General features: G+C 42.5%; 1 protein-coding gene across 2 annotated transcripts in view; it reads right to left on the bottom strand.

Annotated features, from left to right (window-relative positions):
- The window catches only part of TEKT1 (tektin 1), a 32044-nt gene extending 4687 nt beyond the window's left edge, over window positions 1–27357 (bottom strand). Inside the window, exons 1-6 of one of the 2 annotated variants that reach the window (XM_055257968.1) lie at window positions 27277–27357; window positions 25542–25748; window positions 14852–15017; window positions 11890–12018; window positions 11213–11356; window positions 8886–9108 (exon numbers count right to left, since the gene is read on the bottom strand). In XM_055257968.1, coding sequence (XP_055113943.1) covers window positions 8886–9108; window positions 11213–11356; window positions 11890–12018; window positions 14852–15017; window positions 25542–25731 — 852 coding nt within the window. In that variant the 5' untranslated portion in view covers window positions 25732–25748; window positions 27277–27357. The remainder of the gene's footprint in view (window positions 1–8885; window positions 9109–11212; window positions 11357–11889; window positions 12019–14851; window positions 15018–25541; window positions 25749–27276) is intronic. The other variant, XM_063629604.1, reaches the window with a different exon arrangement.
- Window positions 27358–27689: the final 332 nt, after the last annotated feature.

Genomic DNA, 27689 nt, shown 5'->3' with positions numbered 1-27689 from the left:
TTAAAATATTTGAATTATCTTAGCAAATAAGACCTTCTGGAGTTCTTAGACTTGTCAATCTAATAAATTAGTAAAAAAAAAAACGGTGTTTTAAATTTTCTTAAATATTCTAATGCTATCTTCAAATTTAAAGTTTCAACCAAAATCATAAGGCTAAAACAATTATTTAATTATATATTTTAAAGAAATTTTTAAAAAACAGGCCAAATCTCTCTTTTTTTTTTTTTTTTTTACCTTTCATTGCCATTCTTTTTTATTATTATACTTTAGGTTTTAGGGTACATGTGCACAATGTGCAGGTTTGTTACATATGTGTATCCATGTGCCATGCTGTTTTGCTGCACCCATTAACTCGTCATTTAGCATTAGGTATATCTCCTAATGCTGTCCCTCCCCCCTCCCCCCACCCCACAACAGTCCCCGGAGTGTGATGTTCCCCTTCCTGTGTCCATGAGTTCTCATAGTTCAATTCCCACCTATGAGTGAGAACATGCGGTGTTTGGTTTTTTGTCCTTGCGATAGTTTACTGAGAATGATGTTTTCCAGTTTCATCCATGTCCCTACAAAGGACATGAACTCATCATTTTTTATGGCTGCATAGTATTCCATGGTGTATATGTGCCACATTTTCTTAATCCAGTCTATCGTTGTTGGACATTTGGGTTGGTTCCAACTCTTTGCTATTGTGAATAGTGCCGCAATAAACATACGTGTGCATGTGTCTTTATAGCAGCATGATTTATAGTCCTTTGGGTATATACCCAGTAATGAGATGGCTGGGTCAAATGGAATTTCTAGTTCTAGATCCCTGAGGAATCGCCACACTGACTTCCACAATGGTTGAACTAGTTTACAGTCCCACCAACAGTGTAAAAGTAAAAGTGTTCCTATTTCTCTACATCCTCTCCAGCGCCTGTTGTTTCCTGAATTTTTAATGATGGCCATTCTAACTGGTGTGAGATGGTATCTCACTGTGGTTTTGACTTGTGTTTCTCTGATGGCCAGTGATGATGAGCATTTCTTCATGTGTTTTTTGGCTGCATAAATGTGTTCTTTTGAGAAGTGTCTGTTCATGTCCTTTGCCCACTTTTTGATGGGGTTGTTTGTTTTTTTCTTGTAAATTTGTTTGAGTTCATTGTAGATTCTGGATATTAGCCCTTTGTCAGATGAGTAGGTTGCAAAAATTTTCTCCCATTCTGTAGGTTGCCTGTTCACTCTGATGGTAGTTTCTTTTGCTGTGCAGAAGCTCTTTAGTTTAATGAGATCCCATTTGTCGATTTTGGCTTTTGTTGCCATTGCTTTTGGTGTTTTAGACATGAAGTCCTTGCCCACGCCTATGTCCTGAATGGTATTGCCTAGGTTTTCTTGTAGGATTTTAATGGTTTTAGGTCTAACATTTAAGTCTTTAATCCATCTTGAATTAATTTTTGTATAAGGTGTAAGGAAGGGATCCAGTTGCAGCTTTCTACATATGGCTAGCCAGTTTTCCCAGCACCATTTATTAAATAGAGAATCCTTTCCCCCATTGCTTGTTTTTGTCAGGTTTGTCAAAGATCAGATAGTTGTAGCTATGCGGCATCATTTCTGAGGGCTCTGTTCTGTTCCATTGATCTATGTCTCTGTTGTGGTACCAGTACCTGCTGTTTTGGTTACTGTAGCCTTGTAGTATAGTTTGAAGTCAGGTAGCGTGATGCCTCCAGCTTTGTTCTTTTGGCTTAGGATTGACTTGGCAATGCGGGCTCTTTTTTGGTTCCATATGAACTTTACAGTAGTTTTTTGCAATTCTGTGAAGAAAGTCATTGGTAGCTTGATGGGGATGGCATTGAATCTATAAATTACCTTGGGCAGTATGGCCATTTTCACGATATTGATTCTTCCAACCCATGAGCATGGAATGTTCTTCCATTTGTTTGTGTCCTCTTTTAGTTCATTGAGCAGTGGTTTGTAGTTCTCCTTGAAGAGGTCCTTCACATCCCTTGTAAGTTGGATTCCTAGGTATTTTATTCTCTTTGAAGCAATTGTGAATGGGAGTTCACTCATGATTTGGCTCTCTGTCTGTGATTGGTGTACAAGAATGCTTGTGATTTTTGTACATTGATTTTGTATCCTGAGACTTTGCTGAAGTTGCTAATCAGCTTAAGGAGATTTTGGGCTGAGACGATGGGGTTTTCTAGATATACAATCATGTCATCTGCAAACAGGGACAATTTGACTTCCTCTTTTCCTAATTGAATATCTTTTATTTCCTTCTCCTGCCTGATTGCTCTGGCCAGAACTTCCAACACTATGTTAAATAGGAGTGGTGAGAGAGGGCATCCCTGTCTTGTGCCAGTTTTCAAAGGGAATGCTTCCAGTTTTTGCCCATTCAGTATTATATTGGCTGTGGGTTTGTCATAGATAGCTCTTATTATTTTGAGATACATCCCATCAATACCTAATTTATTGAGAGTTTTTAGCATGAATTGTTGAATTTTGCCAAAGGCCTTTTCTGCATCTATTGAGATAATCATGTGGTTTTTGTCTTTGGTTCTGTTTATATGCTGGATTACATTTATTGATTTGCGTATTTTGAATCAGCCTTGCATCCCAGGGATGAAGCCCACTTGATCATGGTGGATAAGCTTTTTGATGTGCTGCTGGATTCGGTTTGCCAGTATTTTACTGAGGATTTTTGCATCAATGTTCATCAAGGATATTGGTCTGAAATTCTCTTTTTTGGTTATGTCTCTGCCAGGCTTTGGTATCAGGACGATGCTGGCTTCATAAAATGTGTTAGGGAGGATTCCCTCTTTTTCTATCGATTGGAATAGTTTCAGAAGGAATGGTACCAGTTCCTCCTTGTACCTCTGGTAGAATTCGGCTGTGAATCCATCAGGTCCTGGACTCTTTTTGGTTGGTAAGCTATTGATTATTGCCACAATTTCAGAAACTGTTATTGATCTATTCAGAGATTCAACTTCTTCCTGGTTTAGTCTTGGGAGGGTGTATTTGTCGAGGAATTTATCCATTTCTTCTAGATTTTCCAGTTTATTTGCATAGAGGTGTTTGTAGTATTCTCTGATGGTAGATTGTATTTCTGTGGGATCAGTGGTGATATCCCCTTTTTCATTTTTTATTGCATCTATTTGATTCTTCTCTCTTTTCTTCTTTATTAGTCTTGCTAGTGGTCTATCAATTTTGTTGATCTTTTCAAAAAACCAGCTCCTGGATTCATTAATTTTTTGAAGGGTTTTTTGTGTCTCTATTTCCTTTAGTTCTGCTCTGATTTTAGTTATTTCTAGCCTTCTGCTAGCTTTTGAATGTGTTTGCTCTTGCTTTTCTAGTTCTTTTAATTGTGATGTTAGGGTGTCAATTTTGGATCTTTACTGCTTTCTCTTGTGGGCATTTAGTGCTATAAATTTCCCTCTACACACTGCTTTGAATGTGTCCCAGAGATTCTGGTATGTTGTGTCTTTGTTCTCATTGGTTTCAAAGAACATCTTTATTTCTGCCTTCATTTCATTATGTACCCAATAGTCATTCAGGAGCAGGTTGTTCAGTTTCCATGTAGTTGAGCGGTTTTGAGTGAGTTTCTTAATCCTGAGTTCTAGTTTGATTGCACTGTGGTCTGAGAGACAGTTTGTTATAATTTCTGTTCTTTTACATTTGCTGAGGAGAGCTTTACTTCCAACTATGTGGTCAATTTTGGAATAGGTGTGGTGTGGTGCTGAAAAAAATGTATATTCTGTTGATTTGGGGTGGAGAGTTCTGTAGATGTCTATTAGCTCCACTTTGTGCAGAGCTGAGTTCAATTCCTGGATATCCTTGTTAACTTTCTGTCTTGTTGATCTGTCTAATGTTGACAGTGGGGTGTTAAAATCTCCCATTATTATTGTGTGGGGGTTTAAGTCCCTTTGTAGGTCACTCAGGACTTGCTTTATGAATCTGGGTGCTCCTGTGTTGGGTGCATATATATTTAGGATAGTTAGCTCTTCTTGTTGAATTGATCCCTTTACCATTATGTAATGGCCTTCTTTGTCTCTTTTGATCTTTGTTGGTTTAAAGTCTATTTTATCAGAGACTAGGATTGCAACCCCTGCCTTTTTTTGTTTTCCATTTGCTTGATAGATCTTCCTCCATCCCTTTATTTTGAGTCTATGTGTGTCTCTGCACGTGAGATGGGTTTCCTGAATACAGCACACTGATGGGTCGTGACTCCTTATCCAGTTTGCCAGTCTGTGTCTTTTAATTGGAGCATTTAGCCATTTACATTTAACGTTAATATTGTTATGTGTGAATCTGATCCTTTCATTATGATGTTACTTGGTTATTTTGCTCGTTAGTTGATGCAGTTTCTTCCTAGCCTCGATGGTCTTTACAATTTAGCATGTTTTTGCAGGGGCTGGTACCAGTTGTTCCTTTCCATGTTTAGTGCTTCCTCCAGGAGCTCTTTTAGGGCAGGCCTGGTGGTGACAAAATCACTCAGCGTTTGCTTGTCTGTAAAGTATTTTATTTCTCCTTCACTTATGAAGCTTAGTTTGGCCAGATATGAAATTCTGGGTTGAATATTCTTTTCTTTAAGAATGTTGAATATCGGCCCCCACTCTCTTCTGGCTTGTAGAGTTTCTGCCAAGAGATCAGCTGTTAGTCTGATGGGCTTCCCTTTGTGGGTAACCCGACCTTTCTCTCTGGCTGCCCTTAACATTTTTTCCTTCATTTCAACTTTGGTGAATCTGACAATTATGTGTCTTGGAGTTGCTCTTCTCGAGGAGTATCTTTGTGGCGCTCTCTGTATTTCCTGAATCTGAATGTTAGCCTGTCTTGCTAGATTGGGGAAGTTCTCCTGGATAATATCTTGCAGAGTGTTTTCCAACTTCTTTCCATTCTCCCCATCATTTTCAGGTACACCAATCAGACGTAGGTTTGGTCTTTTCACATAGTCCTAAATTTCTTGGAGGCTTTGTTCATTTCTTTTTATTCTTTTTTCTCTAAACTTCCCTTCTCGCTTCATTTCATTCATTGCATCTTCCATCAGCGATACCCTTTCTTCCAGTTGATCGCTTCTGCTACCGAGGCTTCTGCAATCTTCACGTAGTTCTTGATACTTGGCTTTCAGCTCCATCAGCTCCTTTAAGCCCTTCTCTCCATTGGTTATTCTAGTTATCCATTCGTCTAATTTTTTTTCAAAGTTTTTAACTTCTTTGCTATTGTTTTGAATTTCCTCCTGTAGCTCGGAGTAGTTTGATCGTCTGAAGCCTTCTTCTCTCAACTCGTCAAAGTCATCCTCTGTCCAGCTTTGTTCCATTGCTGGTGAGGAACTGCGTTCTTTGGAGGAGGAGAGGTGCTCTGCTTTTTAGAGTTTCCAGTTTTTCTGCTCTGTTTTTTCCCCATCTTTGTGGTTTTATCTACTTTTGGTCTTTGATGATGGTGATGTACGATGGGATTTTGGTGTGGATGTCCTTTCTGTTTGTTAGTTTTCCTTCTACCAGACAGGACCCTCAGCTGCAGGTCTGTTGGATTTTACTAGAGGTCCACTCCAGACCCTGTTTGGCTGGGTGTCAGCAGCGGTGGCTGCAGAACAGCGGATTTTTGTGAGACCACAAATTCAGCTGTCTGATAGTTCCTCTGGAAGTTTTGTCTCAGAGGAGTACCCGGCCGAGTGAAGTGTCAGTCTGTCCCTACTGGGGGGTGCCTCCCAGTTAGGCTGCTCGGGGGTGAGGGACCCACTTTAGGAGGCAGTCTCTCTGTTCTCAGATATCCAGCTGCGTGCTGGGAGAACCACTACTCTCTTCAAAGCTGTCAGTCAGACAGGGACATTTAAGTCTGCAGAGGTTCCTGCTGAGTTTTTGTTTGTCTGTGCCCTGCCCCCAGAGGTGGAGCCTACAGAGGCAGGCAGGCCTCCTTGAGCTGTGGTGGGCTCCACCGAGTTAGAGCTTCCTGGCTGCCTTGTTTACCTAAGCAAGCCTGGGCAATGGCGGGCGCCCCTCCCCCAGCCTCGCTGCTGCCTTGCAGTTTGATCTCAGACTGCTGTGTTAGCAATCAGCGAGACTCCGTGGGCATAGGACCCTCTGAGCCAGGTGTGGGACACAATCTCCTAGTGTGCTGTTTTCCAGGCCCGTTGGAAAAGCGCAGTATTAGGGTGGGGCTGACCCGATTTTCCAGGTGCCGCCTGTTACCCCTGACCCCTTGCGCTTCCCAAGTGAGGCAATGCCTCGCCCTGCTTCGGCTCTAGCACACTGTGCTTCACCGACTGTCCTGCACCCACTGTTTGGCACTCCCTAGTGAGATGAAACCGGTACCTCAAACAGAAATGCAGAAATCACCCGTCTTCTGTGTCACTCAGGCTGGGAGCTGTAGACCAGAGCTGTTCCTATTTGGCCATCTTGGCTCCACCCGCCAAATCTCTTAAATTTTACAAGTACCTTAACCATCCAAAATACATGGATAACAATACACTTATAATAAAACTACTACTGCTATGAGTGAGATCAAGAATCAGCAAACTATGGCCTACAAACTAAATCCAGTCTGTAACCTGTTTTTGTACAGACTGTGAAACAAGAATTTTTTTTTTAAGTAATAGTCTTCAATTTTTTTAGAGCCGTTTTAGGTTTAAAGGAAAATTGAGCAGAAAGTAAAGTTCCCATATGCTTTCTCCCCCTACCCAGGTTTTCCTAATTATTAGCATCTTCCATTAGTGTTGTACGTTTATTATTAATACAATTGGTGAGCCAATATTGATATATTATTATTAACTAAAGTCCACAGTTTACATTAGAGTTCACTGTTTGCGTTGTACATTCTGTGGGTTTTGTTCGTTTGTTTTGTTTTTGAGACGGAGTCTCACACTGTCACCCAGGCTGGATAGCAATGGCATAATCTCAGCTCACTGCAACCTCTGCCTCCTGGGTTCAAGCAATTATCCTGCCTCAGCCTCCCAAATAGCTGGGATTACAGGCATGCGCCACCATAGCCAGCTAATTTTTGTGTTTTCAGTAGAGACAGGGTTTCACCATGTTGGCCGGGCTGGTCTTGAACCTCTGACCCCAGGTGATCCACCCGCCTCAGCCTCCCAAAATGCTGGGATTACAGGTGTGAGCCATCGCGCCTGGCCGTGACATCTTATTTTATTGTTTTATTACCAGTGTGTCTTTGTTTCTGCTCCTTAGCCTCTTCTCTTCCTCTCTTCTCTTCTCAGTGCTCTCCCCTCCTCACCCCTCTCCTATCTCAGATCCATCTTTCAAGGCCTATACTAAGTTCTTATTCCACCAGGAAGTCTCTGGATTATTCTTTGGCTATCATCATCATCATCTCAATCAACTAATTTTTATTATTTATATGTATGATATTATATGTTAATCATATATGCAAATTCTGTGTGTGTGTGTGTGTGTGTGTGTGTGTGTGTGAAATGTATAATTGCCAGGCGCTGTTCTAAATATTTTATATGAGTTGTCTAACTTAACTCTGGCTGAGGAAGACTATTGTTTCTCCCCATTTTATCAAGGAGGAAACTAAGGAACAGGGGGCTTCAGGGTCTCCCTAAGGTCACACAGCTAGTGTTGAAGCCACGATTCAAACCCAAGATATCTGGCTCTGATGTCTACCCATTTCCACTAGGCTCATCTACCTCTCCATTTGCTGAATATTGCAGTTTCACCCTCGATGATACTCTGGTTTCTCCTGCACATCACAGAAATAAATCTTGTCCACAACTGGACTCTGAGCTCTGGGAGGGAGTATTCAGGATGTGGCAGCAGGACAGGGATTCAGGGGCTGAGAAGGCCTGGGCTCCACTCCCACCCTGCCGCCCTGGGGCCCTTCCCCTCTCTGTTTCAGCTTCACCAGCAGTAAAGTGTAGGGTGGGCTGACAGTGGCCTGCTGAAATGAGTAGCTTGAAATCCACCAATGTGGGAGTACTTGTACTACAGACATCGACAAATTCCACAGGAAGGACCCTAATCTGTAGAATTTGCCGATATCTGTAGTACAAATGCTCCCACTTTGTATTTGCAGTACAAATACTAACCCCCTCTGATATGGTTTGGCTCTGTGTCCCCACCCAAATCTCATCTTGCATTGTAATCCCCACATGTTGAGGGAGGAATCTGGTGGGAGGTAATTGGGTCATGGGGGCAGCTTCCCCCATGCTGTTCTCATGATAGTGAGGGAGTTCTCAGGAGATCTGATGGTTTTAAAAGTGGCAGTTTCCCCTGCACTCTTTCTGTCTCCTGCCGCCTTGTGAAGAAGGTGCTGGCTTCTCCTTCACCTTCTGCCATGACTGTAAGTTTCCTGAGGTCTCCCCAGCCATGTGGAACTGTGAGTCAATTAAACCTCTTTCCTTTATAAATTACCCAGTCTTGGGTAGCTCTTTACGGTGGTGTGAAAGTGGACTAAAACACCCTCTGAGAGCCAGTTTACCAGCACAACGCTGGATAACCAGGAGAAACGACCAGCTAGAGTCCTAAAGCTCCAACCGGGTTTGGAAAAACTGGCTACATCAACTCTTGTAACTTCAGAGTCCTAAAGGACACGTGAGAGCATGTAGTCCATTTCCGTATTTCACATACGGAGAAATGGCAACTGGAGTGGGAAGACAGCCAGGCACAAAGCTGCAGCCAGCCCCTAAGCATCCCGTCTCTTGCCTCAGGGCTCTGTCGTCTGCATTTCTGTTCTCTGCAGTAGTGAGTGAAAATGAAGACCCAGAGTGGGGCAAAGTCCCACTCCAGTCCCCAAAAATGCAAAGCCTGCTGCTAAGCTGGAGAGATATGAGTGACCCTTACCGACAAGTTAACCCAATATCCCAAGCCCAGAAGTCTAGCGGTCTGGCCCAGGGGGCATTCTTGTTTTCCATGGTGAAAGCTCCTGAATCTGCTCTTCTTCCATGCTCCCTCAAGGGACCTCACCTTGGCCAGATGAACAGCCAGCTTGTCCCTGGCATCCTTGGTATCCTTCAGCCCATTCTTGAATGCCGTGTCCACCACATCACACTGCTTGCGCAGATCATTGGCTGTCTGGGACAGGATTCGATCCACCAGGGCTTTCAGCATCAGGGAGTTGTTCCGCTGCTTGTCAGCCTTCTCCACATTGGTGCTGGAGAAGTCCAACCAGTCTTCCAGACTCACGGAGCTGAAACAGATCCCACGCTTTCATTCACAGCATATTTGGGGTGGGGAAGGGGGTTGGGAGAGAGGGACGAGCTACACCTTCCTCTCATCAGAAGCACCTAGAATGATACCCTGTCTCTAGGCAGAGCAAATAGTGGTCTGTCGGTATCAATAGCTGTCACTTTGGGCAACCGCCCTACTCTGGCATTGGGCTGGCACCTTACAGACATTATCTCATTTAATCCTCATGACGGCCAAGTGAGCTAACTTTTCTAATCCCCATTTTACAGATGAGGGAAACTGAGCTCAGAAAAATGAAGTAAGTTGGGTGAGAATGCTCAGCTAGAGAAAATTTGAGCATCAAAATAAATACTAATGTAATAGATTACACTGAATAAAATAGAAACCATCCATCTATACAGATTTAAATAAACAAGTGAATAAATTACTCATTTGAAGAGGAACTATCTTCTGGAATGACACTGATGAACTTCAAAATAATGTTAATTGGAAGAAACCAGACACACACACACATACACACACACATATCTAGTATATAATGCTGTTTAATGAAAAGCAGGCAAAACCACCCTATTACAAGTCAGGAAAGTTATTACCTTCAGGATGGAGGGAGGGACTATTGATTGGAAGAGGACAGGATGATAGGGATGGTGATAATGTTTTCTTTCTGGACCTGGTGGTGATATGAGGCTTGTTCAGTTTGTGATTAGAGGCAGCCTCTGAGATGGCCCTTAGTGATCCCCCCTCCTGGTGTTCATGCCTTTGTGTAATCCCCTCGCCTTGAGTTTGGGATGAATTTATTGACTTGCTTCTGATAAATAGAAGGATGTCACTTCTGGGATTAGGATATAAAAAAGACTGTGGCTTCTGTCATCGGTTCTCTCTCTCTCTCTCTCTCTCTCTCTCTCTCTCGGATCACTCATTATGGGAGAAACCAGTTGCCATGTCATGGGACACCCCATGGTGAAATTCACAAGGTAAGGAACCAAGGCCCACCATCACCCACAATCAGCTTGGAATTGGACCCTACCCGGGTCAAGCCTTCAGATGGATTGCAACCCTGGCACCTGGCTTGACTACAACCTCAGAAGACGCCGAGCCCGGGGCACCCAGTTGAACAGGTCCTGGCTTCCCCACCCAAGGAACCATGAGATAATACATGTTTATAGTCTTAAGCTGCAAAGTTTTGGGATAATTTATTATACAGCAAAAGATAACTAACACAATGAAAATGCTACGAACTTGTGCGTTTTTCTATATGTATGTTTTATTTCAAACAGAAGGTTTTAAAAATTAGAGTGAGTTAGGCTGTGATATAATGTTAACTGAAAAATGCAAATTAGATGTCACAGAAAAGGTACATAGTATCATCTCATTTTTATAAACTAAACAAAGTTTACCATACGTGTGTGAGTGCATATGTACATATGTTTGTATGAACATGCAGCTAACACCAGTTATCTCAGTGGATGTAAAAATGGAAAGGGGAGGCTGGGCGCAGTGGCTCATGCCTGTAATCCCAGCACTTTGGGAGGCTGAGGAGGGCAGATCATGAGGTCAGGAGATCAAGACCATCCTGGCTAACACGGTGAAACCCCGTCTCTACTAAAAATACAAAAAATTAGCCGGGCATGGTGGTGGGCACCTGTAATCCCAGCTACTCGGGAGGCTGAGGCAGGAGAATGGCGTGAACCCAGTAGGCAGAGCTTGCAGTGAGCCGAGTTCGTGCCACTGCACTCCAGCTTGGGCAACAGAGCCAGACTCCACCTCAAAAAAAGAAAAAAAAGGAAAGGAGAAAAATTAACTTGCTCTTTATACATTTTTAGATTATTTTACTTGTTAAAAACATGTATAGATAAAGGAATAAATTGTTTTATTCTTTCACGGTTTAAAGGTTTTATGTCAGACTTTCTTAGTTAGTGGGCCTAACCTGGAGGATCAGCAGCCTCTGGGCCCAATGTGAAGGTCACCATTCAACACTGTCTTTGCCCCAACCCACCACTTCCAAGCTCTCAGCCAGCTGCAAGGACGAGCCGCTAGGTCTTGCCTGTCTGAGAAGCACTGGGACATCACCAACAAGGAGGAAGATGGTAAGGCCCACTCACTTTGGCTCAATCCTCACGGCATTCTCAGAGTATCTGATGTTTGGTGAGTTGTTGTTGAGTGAGAAGCAGATACCATCTATGGTCAGGGCCACAAACTTGTCCTTCAAATCCTTCTCAAGATTGTACTTGGCAGAGCGGTTCATCCTGAAGGGAGAAAGCAAACTGGGTTTCTGCCTCTGGAGTGCCCAGGTGGCACCCACAGGTCCTCAGGGAGGTCCTGGAAAGTGAAGCTGCAGCTGGGTCTGGTGCAGGATGATGGTGCTGACCCCCCCCAACCCATCACCCCAACACTCATGCGTATACCATTTGATGCCTGGTGACAAATCAACGTAACCAAACATGGACTTGGAGATTCTCCCTTCTACTGTGACATTTTCCAATGTCACCATCGCAGCCTACTATATGTGACGGGTCAGCCTCACCAGTGGGTTCCAGTGGGTCCTCCAGTTTATAACCAGGGTGAAATCCAGCTCCAGCCCCACCCTTACCAGAGGGCGGCTGCCATGTATGAGGGATGTGGCCAGCTCTTACCCTGAGTGCTGGGGCGATCTGGGGACACAGTGGGAGTGGGAATGTTGAACCCCTTTCTTTCTGTGCCATGGAGCCCAGCTTTTGTGGACACTGCCTCTTCTCAAAATTCCCAGTGGAGATTTGGAGGGCAGGCCGAAGAGTCATACCGAATCTGCTCGGAAGCCTCCTCCAAGGTACGGGTCAGCAGAGCCATAATGCCCCGGATGATCTCAGCCTCCTTTATCAGCTCATGCTCCACTGTGTCATGCACCAGGTCAATGCCAATGCGTTTCTCCCTGGCAGGGGGAAAGGCAGCCACTCAGCCAACACGTGCAACATGAGGTGACTCAACGTTGGCTAATGTCTGCACACTCAGAACTACCTGCACAACTGATTTGAGTGTCACCCGATCCATCCGATGACACAGTGGGTGACAGATATTAGTTGGTGTCTATATGACTTCAAAATATCCAAATGAATACAATTTGAATACAATGAAGAAAAATTGATTGATGACTGGTCACTTGGTCTGAAACATGCCAAATGGACTTTTTTTCTCTCTCTTTTTCTTTTCTTTGTATTTTTTTTAAATTATACTTTAAGTTCTAGGGTACGTGTGCACAAGGTGCAGGTTTGATACATAGGTATACATATGCCACATTGGTTTGCTGCACCCATCAGCTCATCATTTACATGAGATATTTCTCCTAATGTTATCCCTCCCCCAGCCCCCCACACCCTGACAGGCCTCAGTGTGTGATGTTCCCCACCCTGTGTCCAAGTGTTCTCATTGTTCAATTCCCATCTGAGTGAGAACATGCGGTGTTTGGTTTTTTTGTCCTTGTGATAGTTTGTGCAGAATGATGGTTTCCAGCTGCATCCATGTCCCTGCAAAGGACATGAACTCATCCTTTTTTATGGCTGCATAGTATTCCATGGTGTATATGTGCCACATTTTCTTAATCCAGTCTATCATTGATGGACATTTGGGCTGGTTCCAAGTCTTTGCTATTGTGAATGGTGCTGCAATAAACAAATGTGTGCATATGTCTTTATAGTAGCATGATTTATAATCCTTTGGGTATACACCCAGTAATAGGATCGCTGGGTCAAATGGTAATTCTAGTTCTAGATCCTTGAGGAATTGCCACACTGTCTTCCACAATGGTTGAACTAATTTACACTCCCACCAACAGTGTAAAAGTGTTCCTATTTCTCCACATCCTCTCCAGCACCTGTTGTTTCCTGACTTTTTAATGATGGCCATTCTAACTAGCGTGAGATGATATCTCATTGTGGTTTTGATTTGCAGCCAAATGGACTTTTTTTCCATTTCCAATAGTAATAATAACTATGAATAATAATAACGCCAATAGTAATATTGCCTCTGCCAGTGAGCACTTCACTCCGTGACAGGCATTGTGCTGAGCTTTATTTATATATAAACATCCTTTCTTAGCCCTTTCAAGTACAGATGGGGAAACTGAGTTTCAGATTAAGTGATCTACCCAGTGTCACAGAACTGTGTGTCACATGTGCTTCTAGCCAAGATGCCATCCTCCTCCCAAACTGACCCTGCTGCATGACGTTTTGCTCTTTTTCAACCCGCATGATAGTGCTTGGAAAGGAGGTTCCCCTACTCACTAGCTGGGTGCCCTTAGCCACCCTATAACCTACCTGTGCCTTGGTTTCCTTTTCTGTAAAATAGGGGTAATTATTAGTACTTCATAGGATTGTAGCACACTACAAATGAGCTATAAAAGCATAAGCTACAGTACCTGGCACATAGTACATGCTCAATAAACTTAGCAGCCTCTACATTATCATTATTCTTAGGTTTAGACTTGAGCCAAGTGGGTGTTGAGCTCTTTGATGAGCTGCTATTTCTCTTTGCTTCATAGACTTTCTAAATCTGGCTGGGGAGACTGCTGCCTGCTTCCTGCAAAGGGTCCTGGTTAAGCTTATGGAAGGAATAGGGCTTTCCAGGAAGACAGGGGCATGGTGCATTTGAGAAACTGCAAGTAGCTCTACACACCTAAGCACATCCCACTACTGGGGACAAGATATGGACTCAGAGAGGTCACTGGGGGCCCTATCATGAAGAACCTTGGTTTGCTAAGCTAAGAAGCTTAAAATTTATCTTGAAGCCATTGGGGTTTGAAGGATTCTAAGCATGGCGGTGACCGGGAAAAATTTGCATTTGGAGAAGTTCACTCAACAGCCAGTGTGGAGTGTGCACTAGATTATAGGGGACTATGCTAACAGCAAGGAGACCTGTCAGGGCACTCCAGCTAGGGCTGCGGCAGGACCCAGGTCTGGAAACCAGCATCACCCCAGAGTAGAAAGGATCGTTCTACTCACTGGATTTAGAGGAGGGAAATAATAATCAAAAGCATGTTCCTATGGTGCTGTCTGGATTACAAAGTGCTTCCGTGTGGCTCTGCCTGGGAGAGACAGACTGTCCCCTGGGAGCTGTAGTGTCTGTTCTCACCTTCTTCCTTGGCAACAGAACCCCTGGCTTTTTAGCTGAGCACCTGGCTGCCCAAAGTAAAACCAATCATTTCCCAGCTTCTGTTGGTGTGGCCATGTAATTAAGTTCTGTCAGTAGGATGCAAATAGAAATGATGAATGCCAGAACCCACTCGCTCCTACTTGCTGGAATGTAGACATAATGGCTGGAGCTCCAGCTGCCATCTTAAACCATGAGGTAACATTAGGAGTGAAAGCCATGTGCAGTAGAACAAGAAGATAGACAAAGCCTGGAACCCTAAAACTGTGGCCCACCATTCCAACCCTGGACTGACTATCTCTAGGCTCTTTGAATGTAAGAGAGAAAGAAATCATTTTCTTTAAATTCAATGTTATTTTAGAGTTTTCTGCTACCCACAGCCAAACCTAGTCCTAACATATATTTGAGTTGAGTTAGTCAAGAGCAGAGTTGAGGCATGAACCAAGTCCAGTGCCCCTTGCACTGCCCAGCATCAGGGGCATGCCAGGATAACTTCAGGCTCTAAAAGAACACCTGCTCAATTGCCGTGTTCTAATTCACCATCGCCCACAGCAAGCATTTACTACCCAGCATCTCATTTGTCACAACACGTGAATCATTTGAGGGCCCTTCACTCCTACCTGTATGCCAGGCACGTCTCAGTAATGTGCAAGGGCTCTTTCAATCTCTCCAGGGCTTTTTCCAATCTGATCTTATATATGAGTAGATCATTGATTACATTCACAAGCTGCTCAAGTTTGTCATCTAACTCCTTCTTCCAGAACCGGACTTCCTCGAGTCTCTGTTCTGAAGCACACAGGGAAGTTACACCAGGGTTAATTTACCCCAAGGTAGCCAACATTTGAATTAGAAACTTGAGGACTGTTGTAAAACTACCTGTGATATGCTCTTTTCCTCTTAGCGCTGTGCTATTTGGGGCATCTTTTCATCTTTTTAAATGTTTATTTGCAGGAAGGAAGGAAGATATATTTTCTTACAGTCCACATCAGATTTATCATTCTATACCCACTAGTTCTTTGGTGCCCACTGTTTTTAATAACTTTTAATTTTATCAAAGATATAAGTGTATGTTGTTTGAAAAGTCAAATAGTATCACAAAGAATTAAAACTCTCTGACCTGTACCCACCCATGCCCACCTTCTGGGGCAACCACTTTAAACATGCTTATCACTTTCTTCTGACATTTGTTTATACTGCTATTCACTCATTGTCAGTTTTGATATTATACATTAATTTCCTGTGATGAAAGATAATGATTCGCTCTTAACCAGCTCACACAGCATACTTCCGTCTCCCAATATGGTTGTATCACCATTTTGTTAAACAATAAATAAGTAAACTTATTGTTTATTTATATTTTGTAAACATATAAATGTTATTTACACCTGAGCCCTATCATACACTGTAATAAATTTCTTTTCTTATAAAATTTTCTGTCTCGGGGAGGAGTTAAAATGGCATTTTTGCTTCACTTTCTTTTTTAAATGATAATTAAAGGCAGATTTATTAGGCACCATCAGTAAAAAATGACTGATTATACTAGGAAAACTATATATTATATATATATTTAATTGATAATGAGTAGTTCAGCATTTGAATCTTAAAGTCATAATGTGCTGGTTGTATTGCAGTGTCAGTTTCCACTTCCGTAAACTGACTCTGTTTTTTAAAAAAAAAGTTATTGTATATATTTGAGGTTTGCAACATGACATTATGAGATAGTAAAATGGGTAGCATAGTGATTGCTTCACTGTCTTTATATTATTAATTTTTTCTCAGTATGCCCTCAATATATTCCAACCCATCAAGTAAGCTATCAGTTTTCTTTCTTCCTTGGAGATGTCTCTCCTAGAGCACCTTCTCCTCCAGCTGGATGAGTTGCTCTCTAGTTTGCTGTGTAGCTATCATTCTATGACTTTGCTTCCGGGAATCCCCTTCATTCTTCTCGTGTTGCTTTCCCATTTCCTGGATTGTATTTCTTCCTCTTCCTTGATTTACTCTTTCAGTATGCTGAAGCATATCCTTCAGTAACTTCCTAAGAAATGGACGCATGTGAGGTAAAGTTTTTGAAAACCCGCAAGTCTGCAAATGTCGTTATTCTACCCTCACCATTTCATTCTATTTGGCTGTGCCCTGAGTTACAGTTTGTAACTCTTTTTTATTTAGAATTGTGATTGTGTCCCTCCATTTCCTCCTAATTTCTGGAGTTTCTGTTGAGAAGTGTGATGACATTGTGATTCCTGATTCTTTGTATATGACCTGTTTTTTCCACTCTGAAAAATTTTAGTAATCTATTTTCCTAGTTTTCTGAAATTTCACACTGGTGTGAAACTTATTTAATTGTTGTGCCACATGCCAGATATACCCTTTGATATGGTTTGGCTCTGTGTCCCCACCCAAGTCTCATCTCCAGCTCTAATCCCCACCTGTTGAGGGAGGGACTTGGTGGGAGGTAATTGGATCATTGAGGCAATTTCCTCCATGCTGTTCTCCTGAGAGTGAGTGAGCTCTCTTGAGATCTGATAGTTTTATAAGGGTCTCTTCTGCCTTCACTTTCTCTTCTCTCTCCTGCCACCATGTGAAGAAGGTCCTTGTTTTCTCTTCGCCTTCCACCATGATTGTAAGTTTCCTGAGGTCTCCCTAGCCATGTGGAACTGTGGGTTCAGAAGAAGACAGAAAGTTTTGGGAAAGTTTGGAACTTCCTAGAGACTTCTTGAATGGTTTTGATCAAAATGTTGACAGTGATATGGACAATGAAGTCCTGCTGAGGTAGTCTCAGATGGAGATAAGGAACTTATTGGGAACTGGAGCAAAGTTCACTCTTCTTATGCTTTAGCAAAGAGACTGGCAGCATTTTGCCCCTGCCCTAGAGATCTGTGGAACTTTGAATTTGAGAGAGATGATCTAAAGTTGGAACTTATGTTTAAAAGGGAAGCAGAGCATAAAGGTTTAAATAATTTGCAGCCTGATCATGTGGTAGAAAAGAAAAACCCATTTTGGCGGGAGGAATTCAAGCCAGCTACAGAAATTTGCATAAGAAACAGGAAGCCGAATGCTAATTGCCAAGACAATGGGGAAAATGTCTCCAGGGCATGTCAGAGATCTTCACAGCAGCCCCTCTCATCACAGGCCCAGAGGCCTAGGAGAAAGAAATGCTTCCTGGGCCAGGCCTAGGGCCCTGCTTCCTCATCTTCTTTTTAGAGACAGGATCTCACTCTGTCACCCAGGCTGGAGTGCAGTGGCACAACCATAGCTCACTGTAACTTTGAACTCCTGGGCTCAGGAGATCCTCCCACCTCAGCCTCCTGGGTAGCTGAGACTACAGGTACACACCACCACACCCACCTAATTTTCTTATTTTTGTAGAGGCAAGGGTCTCTCTATGTTGCCAAGGCTGGTCTCAAACTCCTGGTCTCAATTGATCTTCCCATTTTGGCTTCCCAAACTGCTGGGATGCCAGGTGTGAGCCACCATATCTTCTCCATTTTCTCTATGCTCTTTCTGAAAATCCTATTAGTTATTGAGACTCCCAGATTGATCCTCTAATTTCCTTGTCTTTTCTTTGCTGTTATTTATTTTGTTGTCCTTTTTTCCCACTTTCTGGAGATTCTCAACACTTCTTTTGATTTTTAAAATTTTTCTGCTCTTATATTCTTAATTTCTAAGAATGCCTGTTCTCCAAATGTTCTCTTTTTTAAAGACTCCTCTGCCTGTTCCAAGGATGCAGTCTCTTCTCTAAATTCTTGATGGATTTGATAGTGTATTTCTTCTTTTTCTCTATGCACTGTCTGTCTCCTGAGTTTCTGTGTCTTTGATTATTTGTTTTGGTGTCTGCCATGTTAGTGGCTCTCCTCAATTATTTGGTGATCATCTGATTTAGATTGAGATGCTAAAGTGCTACCTGGAAATGCTGTTTACAGGGACAGTGCTTGTCAACCAGAATGCTTTATTGTACAGAGTGATCAGGTGAGACCCTGGCATCTCACAGGAGAATCCTCAAATGTTAATATTTATAGATCTTTCCTTTTGGGGCCAGTTACTTTCTACTTTCTCCACAGAAAAATCCTCCAGTCTCCTGTCTGAGGGTAGAAGCCTGGCTACCAGTGTCCTAGGAACCAGCTGGAGGAATTACTATGTAGACATAGGAATGAATGAATCACTAAGTAGACATTCATTGAACCCTTTAACTTTTAACCTTCTGCTGGGGTGAGGGAGAGCCAGAATGAAGAGGAAGCTCTTTATAAAGACTTTCAACCAATCTTGTTTCTGGTTCTATCCTGACCCTCCAGCTTCAGAAGTAACTGGATGCATCCAGTTTCAAGCATTACAAGATTTCTGCAGCATGAATCAGCTGGCTTCTTATTGTTCTCTACCCACCCTGATTTTCTGCAGTCCCTAGGTCTGTTACAGGCTGACATTTGCTTTCTAAAATCTTGATTTCATTATTTGTCTACTGTTGCTTCCTCTCTAACTCTGTGTGTGTGTGTGTGTGTGTGTGTGCACATGCGCTTGCATGTGTATGTGTCTCAATCTCTCTCATGCTTGGGGCATAGCTTTATTATTTATTTTATTAGCTTTACTGTTATTAATTCTTTACTGCTATTTTGTTGGAATTCTAAAAGGAAGAGAAGACACTGCATGTGCTTAATCCACCATATAGATGGGCATCTTCCAATTGACACCTTGTAACTGATTTTCACCTCTACTGTGTACCCTCCACTATCCTACTGGACATCTCGTATCTCAGAGGTCACCAATAATCTTCAAGTCACCAGTCCATATTTATTTTGGCTCAGCTCTCAACCTCTTTGACATTTAGACAACCACTGATACAATAGAAGACTTCCTCGCCTGTGAAACCTCATCTTTTTTTTTTTTTTTTTTTTTTTTTTGAGACAGTGTCTCACTCTTTCGCCCAGGCCGGACTGCAGTGGCACTATCTCAGCTCACTGCAAGCTCCGCGTCCCAGGTTCATGCCATTCTCCTGCCTCAGCCTCCCAAGTAGCTGGGACTACAGGCGCCCACCACTATGCCTGGCTAATTTTTCGTATTTTTAGTAGAGACGAAGTCTCACCACGTTAGCCAGGATGGTGTCGATCTCCTGATCTCGTGATCCTCCCGCATCGGCCTCCCAAAGTGCTGGGATTACAGGCGTGAGCCACCGCGCCCGGCCGAAACCTCATCTTTTGGCTTTCATAACCTTGGTCTCATCTTTATATTCTTCCACCTGAACTTATGTTCCTCAGCTCTTCTCTTGGTCCTCTTCAACTCATGTGCCCTTTTCTTCTCTTTTGATATATTCTTTGGGTAGTCTAATCTACCCTTATGGCTCCCCTCACCCATCTTTATGTGATTACCTCCAGATTTCTAGCGTTACCTCTTAAATTCTAACAGGCTACCCAATGAACTGAACATTCCAAAATCAAGGTCTTCCTCAGACTTGACCCTGCTTCATCTCCCTCTCATCTTCATCACGCTGCTCTTCCTCACGTACTCTATACATCAACTTGGACCTCTCTACTCATTCCCCATAAATGTCACACTCATCCTGCCTTTATTATTTTGTCCAAGCTATCTCCTTGACTTTTGTTGTTAAAATTCATTCATAAATCCAACATACATATTATCAAGCATGTTTTCTCTCCATCTTTACTGCCATTGCCTTCATCTAGGCCAGCAACTTACAATAATTTTAGTTACTTGTCTTTTTACTTGTGTTGTGTCTCTTTTACATAGTAGAATGTATCAGTCTTTTTCAATTTTATACTCCTAAGCATTTAGCACAGGGTCAGACCTATTTGAAGGATGAATGAATTAATGAATGAATGAGCTCTGGTCCCATTAACCAGGATAGGGAACTACAGAAGCAGAAACAAGTTTTGAAGGACAATGATGAGTTCATCTTGGGATATACTTATTTTGAGGTGCCTGAAGGAATCTAGATGGCAATATATAGCAAGTAGTTCTCTATTTCCCCAAAAAGTTCTCATGAGAAATTAGAGCTGAAGATTTCTATTTGCAAACCAATAACACAAAGAAAATAGTGATAAAATTTCTAATGAGATCATCAAGAGAGACTGCATAGAGGGAAGAGAAGAAAAATCTAAGAAGACCAAGAACAAAACACTAAAGAATACCAATAGGAAATGAATGTGGAAAGCAGCATCAACAATAGAGAAGAGGAAGAAATGGCCAGAGAGAAAGGAAATGAATCAGGAAAAATTTGTGTCATAGAATTCTAAAAGTAACTGGACACATCCAGTTTTGAGCATCCAGTATCGTAGAGAGATCAAGCTGGATGACGACTAAGTGATCATTAGATTGGAAAATTGAGTAGTCATTTGATGTGACCATTTGGAAGTGATTTGCCCTCTCCTCCAATCTGACGGTGCCTTATTGGTGCCTCTTATGGGATGAAGCACACCATATCCTGGGTATCCTGTACTGGACTCATCTCTACTTTCAGACTGCAAGCTCCCCAAGGGCAAGCACCAGTCTAGTGTGTCTATATCATCAGCACCAGCACAGGTACTTGCAAGTTATTTTTAACTTTTTATTGAAATACCAAAAACCTATAGAAGAGTACACATATCATAAAATCATAAAATTCAATGTATTTTCATAGTGAACACACACATATAAGACCCAACTCAAGAAACAGAATATAACAGAATATAACTGGCATCCTAGGAGGTCTCTCATGACCCCTTCCAGTTCGTATCATTCCACACACCAAGGTATAGATTAATTTTTCATTTTATTTGGTTTGTTTTACTTTACATAAATAGAATAATATGGCATGTACTCATCTGTGTGTCATTTATTTCACTCAACATCTTACTAAGTTTGTAAGATTCATAGGTAGTGTTGTATATAGCTGTAGGCCACTCATTCTCTTTGCTGTGAGGTATAGCATATTTATCTATCCTACTGTTGATGCACATGTGGGTAATTTCCAGTTTGGGGCCATTACAAATGGCACTCCTTTGGCCATTGCAGCATATAGCTTTGGTAAACATATATTTCTGTATGATAAAACTCTAAAGGTAGAATAACCAGGTGAAAAGTGTGCATGTCTTCAACTGTAGTCAATACTGCCAAAGCTTTCCAAAGTGATTATAGCAATTTATATTTCCACCAGCAGAATATGACAGTACCAGTTGCTCCACATCCTCTTTCCTCTCCTTTCTTCTTGTTCTCTTCCTTCTTTTTAATTGTAGCCATTCCATGGCTGTATAATGGCATCTCAACTTGATTTTAATTTGTATGTCCCTGATGACTCATAAAATTAGAGCACCTCTTCACATGTTCATCGGCTGTTTGAATGTCCTCGCTTGTAAGGTGTCTGTCAAGATTTGTCCATTTGTTTATTGAGTTATCTGCCTTTTTCTTTTGTATTCTTAAAAGTTCTTTATATATTTTGGATATGGATTTCTCAGATATATATATTGCGAATATCTTCTCCTACTCCTTAAATTTCTGTTCAGCCTTTTGATGAGGTATTTTTGTTAAACAAAATTTCTTCATTTTAATATAGTCTAATTTATTGTTTTTCTTTTCTATGAATTGTTATTTTCAGGCCTGCTTAAGAATAAGAAATCTTTGCCTTCTCCAAGTCATAAAGATCATAAATATATTCTCCCCTAAGTGTCATTGTTTCACCTTTCCCATTTAGATATGCACTCCACTTAGATTTGCAGATAGATAGATAGATAGATAGATAGATAGATAGATAGATAGATAATATGAGGTAGGGGTTGGGATTTTTTTTTTTTTTTTTTTTTGCGATGGAGTCTTGCTCTGTCGCCCAGGCTGGAGTGCAGTGGCACTATCTCGGCTCACTGCAAGCTCCGCCTCCTGGGTTCACGCCATTCTCCCGCCTCAGCCTCCCGAGTAGCTGGGACTACAGGCCCCCGCCACCACACCTGGCTAATTTTTAGTATTTTTAGTAGAGATGGAGTTTCATCATGTTAGCCAGGATGGTCTCAATCTCCTGACCTCGTGATCCGCCTGCCTCGGCCTCCCAAAGTGCTGGGATTACAGGTATGAGCCACCGTGCCTGGCCGGGATATCATTTTTTTATATGAATATCCAATTGGCCAATTCATTGAAAAGGCTCTCCTTTTCCCATTACACTGTAGTGTTGCTTTTGTCATACTCAGATGAATGAATGTATGTGGGTTTGTTTCTGGACTCTGTCATGTTTCATTGGTCAACAGGTCTATCCTCACTTATACTTTGCTGTCTCAATTACCATAGCTTTGTCACAGCTCTCAGTACCTGTGGTAGAAGTCTTCCAACTGTGTTCTTCTTTAAGATGGTTGTGCCTTTTTCTTTTTTTTTTTTTGAGATGGAGTCTCGCTCTTGTCGCCCAGGCTGGAGTGCAGTGGCACAGTGTCGGCTTACTGCAACCTCCGCCTCCCAGGTTCAAGGGATTCTCCTGCCTCAGCTTCCTGAGTAGCTGGGATTACAGGCACCCACCACCACGCCCAGCTAATTTTTTTGTACTTTTAGTAGAGACAGGGTTTTGCCATGTTGGCCAGGCTGGTCTTGAACTCCTGACCTCAGGTGATCCACCTGCCTCGGCCTCCCAAAGTGCTGGGAGCCAGGCATGAGCCACTGCACCCAGCCTCGTGCCTATTCTTGACGCTTTGCATTTCCATATGAATTTTAGAAGCAGTTTGCCAATTTCACCGTAAAACCTGCTGAGATTTTCACTGGCATTGTATTGAATCTATAGATTAATTTTTGAAGGGAATCAACTTTTTAAATACTAGGTTTTCCAATCCATTAACTCATAAATCCCTGCATTTACTAAGAATTTCTTTAATTTCTTGCAAAAATGATTTTTCAGTGCAAAACACTTGCACATCTTTTGCTAGATTTATTCCTACGTATTTGATGTTTTTAATGCCTAATGGCTAATTTTTAAAATGATTCTATCAATCAATGAAGGTTCACTTTTTTCCCATATCTACTGAAACACAGTATTGTGAAAATGAATAATGCCTTCTCTTTTTTTTTTTTTTTTTTTTTTGAGACAGAGTCTTGCTGTCACCCAGGCTGGAGTGCAGTGGCATGATCTCGGCTCGCTGCAACCTCCACCTCCTGGGTTCAAGTGATTCTCCTGCCTTAGCCTCCTGAGTAACTGGTACTACAGATGCATGCCACCATGCCCCACTAATTTTTTGTATTTTCAGTAGAGACAGGGTTTCACCGTGTTAGCCAGGATGGTCTCAATCTCCTGACCTCGTGATCCGCCCACCTTGTCCTCCCAAAGTGCTGGAATCACAGGCGTGAGCCACCATGCCCGGGCGCCTTCTCATTTTTAACACCTACCTATTTGCACAATTATTTAGAACAGGCCCATCTACAGGGTGGTATCAATGTTAAGGGTCAACCTATTAGGAGAGCCTAACATATAACATTGCTGACCTGAGTGAAGGTTTCGTTTATTGGAAATTAGAAAACTACAGTCCTCAGACTAGGCTTGATCCATAAATGTGTTTGTTGAGCTGGCCCAGTGTTATAAGTAAATTAAGTCAGTTACCAACATTTAAAACGTGAATAAATTCTAGCTTTCCAGATTTTCTTGAAAAAATCGGACAGTCAGGCAACACTGGGCCCATGTTCTTTCTTGGAAGCGATGGGTTGAAATCGAGTAGCAGCTTCCTCCTTAGATGGGGCACATGTTCTCCAGGTCCCCACAGTCCATACTAAATCCTAATGCCTTACATTCAACCCCTATGCTACCTGCTTGGCCCCTATAGATAGTTTAGTTGGTGACCTCTGGTTAATCCCTTTTTGGCATTTAGCAGATGTTGGTTGTTTGTTTTGTTTTATGATGTTTATTTTTGTTTTGATTATTTAAGGACACTATCTTTTTATTTTAATGTGCTTTCCTGAGGTCTTTGCTAAAGAACACTACCTTTTAAATACCGTTTTAGGCCGGGTGCGGTGGCTCGCGCCTGTAATCCCAGCACTTTGGGAGGCTGAGGTGGGTGGACCACCTGAGGTCAGGAATTCAAGACCAGCCTGGCAAACATAGTGAAACCCCGTCTCTACCAAAAATACAGAAATTAGCCAGGTGTGATGGTGCACACCTGTAATCCCAGCTACTCAGGAGGCTGAGGCAGGAGAAGCGCTTGAACCTGGAAGGCAGAGATTGCAGTGAGCTGAGATTGTGCCACTGTACTCTGGCCTGGGCGACAGAGCGAGACTCCGTCTCAAAAAAAAAAAAGAAAAAAAAAAAAAAAAAAAGAAATTTAAATAAATATAAATAAATACTGTTTTAAGTAAGGAATTGTCAAGAGAAAATGACTCTTCTTTTAAGACTCAAGTAAACGTTCTTCTCTAGAAAATCTTTTCCAATTTTTCATGTCTACTCCACCCCTGTCTTTGTTCCCCTACCCCAGCACCTATCTGGTTATACAACTGCCCCTTGGTATCCCTGGAGGATTTGTTCCAGAGTCCCTGGCAGGCACCAAAATCCATGGATGCTCAAGTCTTTTATACAAAATGGTGTAGTGTTGCATATAACCTATGCACATCCTCCCACATACTTTCCTTTTCTTTCTTTTCTTTTCTTTCCTTTTCTTTTTTTCTTTCTTTTCTTTTCTTTCTCTCTTTCTTTCTTCCCTCCTTTTTCTTTTTTTTTTTTTTAAGAAACAGGGTCTTGCTATATCACCCAAGGTGGTCTCTAACTCCTGGGCTCACAGGATCCTACTGCCTCAGCCCTCCAAGTAGCTGGGACTACCAGCACATGCTACCACACCCAGCCAGTATACTTTAAATCATCTCCAGATTACTTATAATACCTAATACAATGCAAATACTATGTAAATAGCTGTTGAACTATATTGCTTTTATTTGTATTCTTTAATTGTATTGTTATCTTTTATTGGTTTTTTTCCTAAGTATTTTGGACCTACAATTGGCTGAACCCGTGGATATGAAGGGCTGACTGTATTCTGATGGTTAATTTTTGTATCTTTATCCTCTTCAAGCTAGAAGCCCCTAAAAAGCAGAGATTCTGATCATTCCCTGTGATATGCCTAGTGTGTAGTACATAGATGCTCAATAACTGTGGATCAAATCAACAAATAAATGAATGATGGGTGGCTGAAAATCAGGTTGGGTTACCTTGCATCTGTCTTAGGGCAGTGAACTTAAACATAGAACCTGGAGAATACACATGATTTTCTCTAATATTCAAAAATAATATGTTGCCACACCTGAACATGACACTATAGCTAAACTCAACAGCCTCATCCTAGCATGTTCACGAATATGCCAAGCATGTTGTCTTACCTAGTTTCTTGTTCACATCGCTTTGAGATTTTCTTGTGGTCTTTTCAATTTCATCCACAAGCCTCTGGCTTTCTGCGACCAGGCGTTCTGATCGGGACCTTTGAGCGTCTGCTCTGTGGTACTGGTTCTTGTTAGCAATGTGCCACTCTGAGGGCAGGAACTTGGGCGGAGGTTGTAGTAGTTTAGCCATCTGAGGTTTCCAAAGTCCTGATCAAAAGCAGACTCTTTTAGATTAAATGAAAGCAATTTGTCCTTTTTTATGGCAATTTTTATTCAAGCGTGACATATATATGGAAAATTGCATAAATCATAATCTGTACACAAAATGAATCCGTCTGTGTAGCCAGCACCCAAACCGAGAATCAAGCATTACCAGTATCTCTAACTTCTTCCCAGTTACTCCACCTCAAGCCCCTCAGGGTAACCAGTATCCTGCCTTTTAACACCACAAATTTGTTTTGCTGTTTTTGAATTTAACATAAATGGAATAATACAGTGTGTATTATTCTGTCTCTGACTTCTTTAGCTCAACGTTATGTTTGTAAAATTCATCCATATTGTCTATATGATTGCAATTTGTTCGTTCTCATTGCTGTGTAGGTGCCATTATATGAATATAATCTAGCTTTCTTTTCTACTGTTTATGGGTATTTGGGTTGTTTACACTCTAGGGCCATAATGAGAATGCTATTAATAGTCTCATACCTGTCTTTTGGGGAACACGTGTATGCATTTTTATACTCATTAGAATTGTGGGTTCATGGAGTAATGTTCTGCCAAACACATGAGCCCAGACATGTTTTCTTTAAAAAAGAAGAAGAAAAAGAAGAAGAAAGAAGGAAGAAGAAAGAGAAGGAGGAGAAGGAGGAGAAGGAGGAGGAGGAGGAGGAGGAGGAGGAGGAGGAGAAGAAGAAGAAGAAGAAGAAGAAGAAGAAGAAGAAGAAGAAGAAGAAGAAGAAGAAGAAGAAGAGGAGGAGGAGGAGGAGGAGGAGGAGGAGGAGGAGGAGGAGGAAGAAGAGGAAGAAGAAGAGGAAGAGGAAGAAGAAGAAGAAGAAGAAGAAGAAGAAGAAGAAGAAGAAGAAGAAGAAGAAGAAGAAGAAGAAGAGGCAGCAGGAGGAGGAGGAGAAGAGGAGGAGGAGGAAATGTAACATGTGTAAACTGACAACTGGGTATTGAACTTGTTCAACACATAAAAGAATCTAAAAACTTTCAGGACAAAGAAAAGGAGAGAACAGGAAGGGGAAAAACACAGGGGAAGCCAGCTGGCAGAGGCTGTCGGCATTGGAAACGCTAAAATTACCCACTTCATCTTCATACAACTCTGATGGACCGTGAGAACTGCCTTCCTCAGACAGGGCTGAAATCTGCCCCCACTCCCATCTCTGCCCTAAAGTCCGAGCCCCTGCTCTTAGGGCCCTCTGGATCTCTGAAGCCTTCACATATATAAGGATGAAACTAGAGTCAGATCTTGACCAGGCTGAGAACCTCAGCCCACTCAGCCCCCTCAGACAACATGGAATTTCTCCATTTCTTCCTAGCTCAGTCCCTTTTATGGCTTCTACCAAATTTATCTGAGTGTGGAGCCCAGCATTTAACCCAAGACTCCTGGATAAGTCTGAGTAGCCCCCAGAGAGGTGGGGACCTAAATTAGGGCTCATCCCAACGGCATAAGGATTTGGTTAGGCGGGGAGGGTTGCAGGTAGGGGTCGGTGGGGTGGGCTCAAGGTTTACTTACCTCAGCGCCACACAGAACCACTACGCAAGCTCGGAATGGGAGCCTCCTTACCCAAACTGGAGCTTCCAGCTACTGCAGAACAAAGAGGTAAACATCGCGGTCTCCATGACAACAAGTGACACGCGTTACCAGGGCAACGAGGGCGGGTTCCGCCACTGAGCAGCCTGGCCAAAGGCTTGGCGCAGGCGCAAATTCTGCGGACCCCAGAGCCAGAGACCCAGGAGTGTGGCGCGTGGGAAGGGTAGGGCCAGATGCTCCGGCCACCTCAACCTACCGCGAAGACGCGGGGCACCAAACAGAAGACAGCAGCCAAAGCCCCGAGCTGGGAGTCAGGAGACCTGCGTCTAGTCCGGGCCCTCCCGCGGGCGGGATCATCTCGGGTCGCGCTGTACCCCGGGTCTCGGACTCCCCGG

The sequence above is a fragment of the Symphalangus syndactylus genome, chromosome 20 (assembly GCF_028878055.3).
Source record: "Symphalangus syndactylus isolate Jambi chromosome 20, NHGRI_mSymSyn1-v2.1_pri, whole genome shotgun sequence".
NCBI classification, from domain to species: domain Eukaryota; kingdom Metazoa; phylum Chordata; class Mammalia; order Primates; family Hylobatidae; genus Symphalangus; species Symphalangus syndactylus.
This window is presented reverse-complemented; position numbering and strand designations above follow the sequence as displayed.